This window comes from Lithobates pipiens, unplaced genomic scaffold (assembly GCF_037356315.1).
Source record: "Lithobates pipiens isolate NorthernLeopardFrog02 unplaced genomic scaffold, aLitPip1_a1.2 Scaffold_22, whole genome shotgun sequence".
NCBI lineage: Eukaryota > Metazoa > Chordata > Amphibia > Anura > Ranidae > Lithobates > Lithobates pipiens.
The window spans coordinates 120979721-120989720 of record NW_027507784.1 but is presented as its reverse complement, the minus strand read 5'-3'; the positions used below and the strand labels follow the sequence as shown (position 1 = coordinate 120989720).

The following is a 10000-nucleotide window of genomic DNA, read 5'->3' as shown; positions in this document are numbered from 1 at the left end:
TGTCAGATTTTAAATCAGTGAGGTTGCACGAATGAATGACGAGTACCATCTTCCACTGCAGCAGACAGACTTCGTTATCAATGAAACACGTGCAGAGATTACCACACGTGTAGTCAATTGACACTTCCTCTAGCTCTTTAAAATGAAAGTCCATACCTGGTACAGATAGCTGGAGGAAGAGTGCCTATGCATATTTTTTTCTGCAAATGTGGGTGCCATATATATATATTTTGGCAAAAGGTGCATTTGGCCTTTAAAAAGGTTTATAGCATACATCATGCCATATCCTAATCAAGTGAAGCCTGCATTCTAAAAGTCCCTTATAAATGAAAGTCATCCTAAAACAGTTGTGGCTTTGTATATACCCAATACTTTTGAGATTGCCAATGGTTTGGCTGTCATGCTCATGCTAAACATTTAAAGCTGAACTTGGGTATGAATTTGCATAGATACATTGGTTCCGTTTAGTATGCATATGTCATATCTGTGACATCGCTATGGAAGCAGTAGCAGCTACTACAGTGATAGCCACGGTCTTCTGGGTCCCATGCCAAGCAGCTGCCCGGCTGTATAGTGAACACAAGTGGTTGCTCTTCCCCTGGAGAGGTGAAAAACCTGGACAATGCAATGACCTCATGATCTACACTTCATCCAATCAGAAACCCCCCACAATAAAAAAATAAAAATAAATTTGAACATGCAAACCAGAAAGGAGTTACCTCGAGAAAATGTATGCTTTTTTTTTTTGGAGATATGATGCGGATCTTTTGTATTAATATATGCAAATACCTTTTCTAGAGGCAACTCCTTTGGGTGTGTATGTTCAGTTTTTATTTTTAATTTTTTTCATAAAAATCATTTTGATCATGCCTTGACTCAATATTAGTAGGAGAGTACCTCTCATCATTTTGCTGGGTACCCATGACCAATTTGTTTGAACCGATTCTGTGAAATGCACCCATGCCAAGTGAGCAACCCTGTGTTTACTATGCACCTGAGCAGCCACATGGCACATGCCATGGAAGCTGCTTATACTACCGTGATCCCACAGTCGAGGCATATGCATGCTTGCATTGGTACAGCTTGGACCAAATGTAACCATGGAAAAAAAAAAAAAAAAATAATCTATGCCTGGAATTGAGCTTTATTTGTTTCCAGACTCAGCCAGGCAACCAGGAGCTTCCTCCACTTTTTTCTTACTGCCCATATCCCTTCAACCCCCCACTTTGGATAGGTGAACAGAATCTCTTGTGATCTAACTAGCAGACAAACATATAAGATAGCAAAAGGACTGGTCTATGAAGTCTGCTTTTTATATATTTTTTTACCCAATAATTATTCCAAGCATTTTAAACTTCACTTCACTGCAGACTCTTTACCTATGCTGGAAGTCTGCTCAAGCATTTAGCATCTGCTCAAGCATTTACTACTCTTGGTTAAATACTACTTTGTAACATTACATTAACTTTGAGGGCCCATTTACACCAGATTTAGTGGGACTGCTAGTCACCTGGCTAACCGGTTGATCCAATACTACTAGTTCCACTAGACTAGTAGTTCCAAGACAGGGACTACAAGCAAAGAAGCCATATATAGTCTGGCAAAAAGCCTTTGTGAAGACGATTCCTGTGGTGGCCCTGCCATTTCCACCAGGTTTCCTGAAGACAGTAGACAGTATGCCCAGTCCTCCAGCCCGATCCAGCTGATGAATACTTTATGCAACACTTGTTACCTGGCTTTTAAATTCTTCATCTTTTATTTCTCGAAGGTTGATAAGGACATTAAAATAAGCCCCAAACACTCCAGTCTCCAACGCCTTTGCTGCCACCTGTGAAAGGTTTAAAATTAGTTTGGTCGCTAAACATTCAAGAAACTTTGATGAATGTGTCTATATTTTTGTCAAAATCGAATGAAAATGGTACTTTGAGATAAGCGATCAGCGACAACATAGACACTGAAGAAAATTGTCATTAGAATAAATGTTCTATAGAACTAACACAGAGGTAAAATTTGTAAAACATGCCTTTCCAGGTAAGAGAAGAAAAGCGGTAGCTCCAGAATCTAACACTGATATTAATGTGAATTTAGAGCAGACCCTCTCACTTATCACTCGTTTTGAGAAAGTAAGAAGGCCTAAATTACTATGGAAAAAATAAAATAAAAAAAATCAGAAGCCAGTAAAGTCTGCAATAAGATTTTCTATAATCCTGGAAACTATTTGAGCCAAAATGAGACTTTGGCCCTCTGCTGGGGCCACAGCAACAGTCAGACTAGGAGAGAATGACTGGCCAATTATGTGCTCTGAGCTACATGCACATGTGTTGACAAGGTATATGCAGACAGGAGAATGGAGCATAGGAAACCTATAATCTGCTGCTCTTTTAGCCTGGGGGGGCGAAGAGGTGACCAAATTGTACTGCTTAACTGCAGCACAGAAAAGTCAAGTCTCTATTCTGGCTTTGCTCTTTAGCATATAAATTCCAGGACAGACTGGGAAATGATAAATCGTGGCAGGAAAAAACTAACATGTATGATGTACTTCCTGTTTCAGTGTTAAAGCACTGTCAGCCTTCCTCTGGATCACCTATGGGTATAGAATGGTGTATATGGGAGGGTTACTTTGTGTTTATTTTTTTTAATTTTTTTTTTAAATTGGTAGAACCCGATGGACTAGTGTCTTAACCTGAATAACCTTGTAACCGTTTTCAAAATAGAGCTTCCCCTTACTGTCATCATAAAGAAACCTGACCTGAGAAATTACATTTTACAAATGATTTGCCTGCATGCATATGGAGGCCAGAAACGGACAGAAAGTGGCTGAAAAAAAGCTGCCACAGACTACAAAGCAGAGCAGATGTTCCATTATTTTTCATACTTTCATCTCCATTTACTCAGAGGACAGTTTTTTTTCGCACGCTAATCGCCATCAGTGAAAACAAGAAATTGTTCAATAATACTTTCAGTTATTTACAGCTTACTTCTATTAAAATCAGATCTTAAAATTTGTAAACTTGCTTTGTGAAGACCCCAGCACGTTTACTTCCTCGAATTCTGTGACACATGCACAAGGTCTTGTTGATAAGCACTGCTGTACACTAGAATAGAGCCTTCTGAACCAGAGGCAGGGCCATAGATAAGGTGGTACCTCCAGTCCTCCTGCACAGGGGTCTGGGCCAGAAGGGGGGGGGCCTCCCAAGCAGCAAGGTGAATTGGATGTGGGCAGAAAGGGTTATCAGTATGGCGGGGGGTGTGACTGGAACTGATCCCCTGTATGGCCCCCTCTCCCCCATTGGCTTTTAGCTGCTGCAGACAGCCATACAAAGGATCGGTTGCAACAATTGCCATGCACCACCCCCCCCCCCCACCCCACACACACTCACCACCCTCCCTGTGCGCTCCTTCTACCCCTGCAGCGCTGGTGGCTTCCCCCCTCTGCTTCCTGCCGGCAGTTGCAAGCACACAAGGGGATCCTCCAAGATTAGGAGTGGGGGGGGGGGAGGTTAGGTAAACGGGTCATATTTACCAGACCCTTCCTTTCCTAAAATGAACACGAGTGATCAGTACCGATCACTCACTGTTGATTCATAACTGAAGCATTGGCTCTATCGGGGGGGCCCCTTTGTCAGGTTGTCTGTATAGGGCCCCATTGTTTCTAACAGCAGCCCTGTACAGAGCTGCTGAGAGGAAGAATTTTTAGGAGACAGTACAAGAATCACTGCCTGCAAAGTAAACAGCAGAAAAACAAGATGCCAAGCATGCAGGGAATCAAGAAAGTTGTGGAAAGAGGGCCAACAGAACTCGCAACATTAAAAGCTTACATTGGGATTGTCTAATAACCATTTACTGTTTGTATTACTATTACATTGCCAATGTTCTAAAATGAAGGTGCATGGGACCATAGATTTTCTTTAAACATGTTCTTTACCTGAAGGTCAGATATACATGCAGTATTGCCGTGTTTAGAAAGCTCTAGCAAGGGCTTCCACAAAGTATTGACTTTCTCAGCCAGGCTTAATGGAACTCCCACAGCTTCTTTTAGGCCATCCTGTAAAGCAGCAAACCGCCTGCAAGAAATCACAAAGTTTTTAAACAGGACACGCGTATGCCAGTAACGTTTATTAAAGCGGAAGTGGCACAATGGTCACTTTAGACAGTAGAGCTAATCCTATTATCACGAAAATTACTACCCCAGACAGTCCAGCTCCCCCATAGGACTAACTTATGCATAAGAAGCCAAAAGCAATTAGTGGCCACCTCTGTCTGGATAATTTAAGAACACATTAAAACAGTTCTCTAGGCAATGGGTCTCCTGCAGCTTAAAGTCCTTGACGGTTATACTGCCCCTAGGACAATCAAATCGCAGTCTGCTGACGCTTAGATCATCTCAGAGCATGAAAATCTCGGCAGTGCGTGGGATCTGAGTGTAAATGCCACACCTGGAACACACTTAGCCAATTTATATTCTGTTAACATTAAAGTAAAAGGGGTGGCCTAGCTTGACATACAGATTAACTCCAAGCCAAAAGGACTTCATTTCTCAAATATCTTTTGTGAACTTACAGTAACTACACTTTTTCACTCAATTAATCCCACCAATTTAGAAAATACAGCTAAAGCAAACATTTAAGACACATAGGGGGTTATTTACGAAAGGCAAATCCACTTTGCACTACAAGTGCAAATTACACTGAAAGTGCAGTTGCTGCAATTCTGAAATGAGGGGAAGCTCTGCTGATTTTATTATCCAATCATGTGAAAGCTAAAATCCTTTTTTTTTTATTACCTTGCATGTCCCCCGCGGATCTACAGCGACTACACTTCCAGTGAAATTTCAAGTGCACTTTGCTCTTGTAGTGCAAAGTGGATTTGCCTTTAGTAAATAACCCCCATAGAATCATTAGGACAAACGTACTTCTTCTGCTGTTCTTCTGTGCCTTTTGGAAGCTTGAGGGCGGCCTGACCCCAAAAGATGGGGCGGAGGAGGAAAAAAAAAATTAAAAATTAGGAAGGAAAGAGACATATGTAAAAAAACAGATTTCAGTAAAAGGTTTTTGAACCTGATATTTGCTCAAGTCCCTAGTATGCAGATCAGCCTCCCTAGCAAACCCAACAATAAGAATTAAATAGTGGTCACTATATGGTTAACAGCTGCCCTCCAATTAGTTGGCACATGAAATGTTGCACCCTTATTGGTACTCCAAGTCATTTTGTTGCTTCAAGTGCAGTACCATCGAGTGGCTAAAAGGCAGACCTATGCTTGTAGGGAACTAAGGAATGCAGTATTTTCCTACAGATTGTATTTGTTATACAAACGTAGATGAGAGGATCCACACAGTAATTCTACATGCTTAAATACACTTGTAGGATTCCCTCATAGTTCAAAATGGTGGACCAGGGTCATATCTTAATATAGAACTTCTAGAGGTGCCATGCCAGTATCAAATTGTATAGGACAAAAACCCATATACCGTATATACTCGAGTATAAGCCGAGATTTTCAGCCTCTTTTTTGAGGCTGAAAGTGCCCCCCTCGGCTTATACTCGAGTCATCGCTGTCTGCCCGCTCGAACAGCGTGTCGAGCAGACAGACAGCGGCCATTCTATTCAAAAGCCGCGCCTCCGGCTCCGCCTTCGCCTGTGATAGGCGGAACACTGAATTTCCCAGCAGCCTGTGTTCCGCCTATCACGGACATCGTATCATCCTCGTACTACGGACGAGGATGATACGACGTCTGTGATAGGCGGAACACAGGCTGCTGGGAAATTCAGTGTTCCGCCTATCACAGGCGAAGGCGGCGGCGCAGCTTTTGAATTTTACAATGGCCGCCGACGAAGAGGGCACGGGACGGAGGCAAGGCAAGGCACGGCACGGCACGGGACGGGACGGGACGGGGGCAAGGCAAGGCAAGGCACGACACGGGACGGATGCAAGGCAAGGCACGGCACGGGACGGAGGCAAGGAGGCAAGGTAAATCCCCCCTTCCTTGTGTGCTGTGTGTTTTTCAGTCCTTTGCTCACAAAGAAATGATCTTTTCAGAACAAGCCAGAGAGTTTCAGAGGAACATTAATAATTCATATGCCTACAGAATGCGGCTGCTTGCTCTTATCAGCAGATAATTCTGGCCAGAACAATCCCTGATTACATGTGTTTATTGTGCCCTCGAATGCCTTCCATAACCCTGTGTACATAAAGATTCATTATTCTTCACCGGCACTATGGCTCACCCTATAGGGCATCATAACACCATAAAGAAAGTAGGATCATCCCAAATAGGGATCTGTAGTCCCTTTAAAGCCCAACTCCATGAAACAAATTGCTGGTTATTAGGAGGCTCGGGACAAAGGTAGGCTGGACACACACACACACACACACACACACACACACACACACACACACACACACACATACACACACATACACACACATACACACACATACACACACATACACATACACACACATACACACACACACACACGGATGGATGGAGACACACACAGGGATGGATGGATGGATGGATGGAGACACACACACACAGGGATGGATGGATGGATGGATGGAGACACACACACACAGGGATGGATGGATGGATGGATGGAGACACACACACACAGGGATGGATGGATGGATGGATGGATGGAGACACACACACACAGGGATGGATGGATGGATGGACACACACACACACAGGGATGGATGGACGGACACACAGGGATGGACGGACACACAGGGATGGACGGACACACAGGGATGGACGGACACACAGGGATGGACAGGCATGTCTCACCCTCGGCTTATACACGAGTCAATAAGTTTGCCAGTTTTTTTGGGGGTAAATTGGGGGCCTCGGCTTATATTCGGGTCGGCCTATACTCGAGTATATACGGTACCCCATACAAGGTAGGGATGATAATAATAAAAACGGATACTAGTATATGAGCTACACAACTAGAAACAATTTTTCAGATTTATAACTCCATTGTTTTGGGTTTCTTTATTCATCCTTCAGGGTTGAGTTTTTGATTAAACTCTAATAAGACGTAGACTATTTGATACAGATACGAGAAGTTGCTCCATTGAATATTGCAAAATAAAGTCATTTTTAAATATCCAAAATGTAGATACATTACACATAGAAAAAAATCCAGCACTTTGTCAGTGCCCTTCTTTCCTCTACACTACACAAAATGGGGAACAGAAGGTTTTACATACAGTAGGTTTCCGTTCACCAAAGGGGCCCGCTGAGAATATGCTTAGGTCTCCCTTACCGATACAGAGGCTGCCAGTCACAAGCACAGTTCCTTGAACAACAACATAGGCTCAGTCTAGACAGTCTTTCCTGGAGGTAAAAGAGGATAACTCATATCTAGGACTCTAAAAGCAGTCCCAGTTCATATAGCATCTTCTACCACCTCGTTCCCTTATAGCACCACACCACAAGGTCTTTACTGGCAATGTCCCCGGAGTGGTCTGCCATCATTTCAAGAACTGTAAAAACCTAGAAAATCTTCTTTGTGATTGAGTTTTAGTGACGGTCCTGTGTCTTAACCGCTTCCCGATTGCGATATAGCCAAAAAGATGGCTATAGAATAGTCGTCTAGCTCTGGGAGGGAATCCATTGACATCCTTCAGACACAGCTGATCACAGATCAGAGTAAAGGGCAACTGGCAATTGTGACAGGGTACTTTTACACTGATAAATCAGGGCACTTAGTGTATCCCCAACAGTGCCACCTCATCAGCGCACATCGGTGGAGAAAATTACTTATTTGCAAAATTTTTATAAACCAAAAAAATTAATAATTTTTTATTTTTTTCTCCTCTTCTAAACACAGGAGGTGTGAGTTTGTAATTTTGTAACCGATTAAGGTTTTAACTACTACGATAGTAAGGGTGAACAGTTAATAAAAGGAAAAAAAAAAAAAAGCGCAATTGTGGGACCTGAGTGCTAAGGGATGCTTCAGTTTGGACATTTCTCAGAGCCTCAAACAACGAGGATGGGGGGGAGCCCGACTTACTGAATCGAGTTTACGTAGCGTTAACCCCATAAAGTTGCTGTTGTAGGATTTAAAATGGTTCTTTGCCATGACAGTGCAGAGCCAGCCATGCACACAGCAACAGCCCATTCACTCAGGCTCATGGAACAGTCTAGTTTTTTTTTTTTTGTGCATTTTATTCTTTGTAGAAACATGGGAAGGGATTTGGGATGATGCAAAAATACTAAAAAATTGTATACATACATACATACATATATATATATATATATATATATATATATATATATATATATTTGCAGTGGACAACTCTAAAAACAGCAGCAACACAGTTTTTCACTCACATTTAGGAACCATGAAAAGGCAGACAGACAGTCCATAGGTTCATGGCCTGGATGATGTAGCTTTTAAAAGGTGAAGCACATAAAAGGAGCCTCTACACAGAGTCCTGAAACAAGATCAGTCCATAGGGGGCAGCCTCCTGTAATAACCTGGCATGCAGTCCAAAAGGTGCGATCTCCTCAGGGCTCCAGACTATTTAGCAGCATCCCAGACACCGACTGAGCGCCCCCGACCCCCCCCCGGGATTGGCTAGGCCCTGTTTAATATTCAGGCTTGTCATTTGAATTATCCCTCCCCAAATGTCTAACTTTTTCTAGAGGCAGGGGGAAGCAATCCAACTCCCAGCCTGTGATGCCCTGAAGAGCACAAAAACCAACAACAACCACTGCTCCTGTGATTACAGAAGGAGCTAAAGACGGGGGAAGATATAGATCTAGAGATAAAAATAAAAAAATAAAAATTACCTAGCAGCCTTACTAGGAGGGGTGATACATTCATGAAAGGTTTAAGTATTACGTAGAAGGCAAAATTATGCACAGGGGACAGAAGTACGCACGTATAAAGATCTGTGGCCATAATTGTCAAATAAGGGGAAGGGAACCTTGAAACAGTCCTGTCAAGGTTGCCAGCAATTATATTCAAGTGTACACTATTGTTCATTAATAGAAAAAATATTGGCCAAGTAATATACGTTTTCTAAATGTATGAATGTACAGTATATAAATCTAGGTTTAAAAACGCGGAACAGAATTACCCATCATAAACTGCATTTTCAAAACAGATCTGAGATTTTAGAGGTATGTAAGGCATCTGGCATGTTTTCATAATACACCCTTCATTTTACCAATGGATGCATTACTTAGACGGTTTACAGGAGTACATTAAAAACTGATTTAATCTAGTGAGCCTGCAAGGTAAGACATACTCCCAAATGTGAGGAGAAAGGAGGAGAGAGAAAGGAGAAAGGAGGAGAGAGAAAGGAGAAAGGAGGAGAGAGAAAGGAGAAAGGAGGAGAGAGAAAGGAGAAAGGAGGAGAGAGAAAGGAGAAAGGAGGAGAGAGAAAGGAGAAAGAGAGAGAAAGAGAGAGAAAGAGAGAAAGAAGAGAGAAAGAAAGAGAGAAAGAAAGAGAGAAAGAAAGAGAGAAAGAAAGAGAGAAAGAAAGAGAGAGAGAAAGAGAGAGAGAAAGAAGGAGAGAGAGAAGAGAGAGAGAAAGAGAGAGAGAAAGAGAGAGAGAGAGAGAGAGAGAAAGAGAGAGAGAAAGAGAGAGAGAAAGAGAGAGAGAAAGAGAGAGAGAAAGAAGAGAGAGAAAGAGAGAGAGAAAGAGAGAGAGAAAGAGAGAGAGAAAGAGAGAGAAAGAGAGAGAAAGAGAGAGAAAGAGAGAGAAGAGAGAGAAAGAGAGAGAAAAGAGAGAGAAAGAGAGGAAAGAGAGAGAAAGAGAGAGAAGAGAGAGAGAGAGAGAGAGAGAGAGAGGGGGAGAGAGAGGAGAGAGAGAGAGAGAGAGAGAGAGAGAGAGAGAGAGAGAGAGAGAGAGAGAGAGAGAGAGAGAGAGAGAGAGACCAAGTTTGAGTCTTAAGAGTAGGAAAGTCACTGGGGAGATGAAGATTGAGCCTTCGGAACAAAAAAAAAAAAAAAAAAAAAAAAACACCCGACACACCCCCACAAA

General features: G+C 42.5%; 1 protein-coding gene across 1 annotated transcript in view; it reads right to left on the bottom strand.

Moving 5' to 3' along the window:
* Positions 1–10000, bottom strand: part of FTCD (formimidoyltransferase cyclodeaminase) — a 55942-nt gene that overhangs the window by 322 nt on the left and 45620 nt on the right. Inside the window, exons 9-12 of the mRNA XM_077450150.1 lie at positions 8646–8770; positions 4913–4956; positions 3926–4064; positions 1733–1828 (exon numbers count right to left, since the gene is read on the bottom strand). Of these exons, the coding sequence (XP_077306276.1) occupies positions 1733–1828; positions 3926–4064; positions 4913–4956; positions 8646–8770 (404 nt within the window). The remainder of the gene's footprint in view (positions 1–1732; positions 1829–3925; positions 4065–4912; positions 4957–8645; positions 8771–10000) is intronic.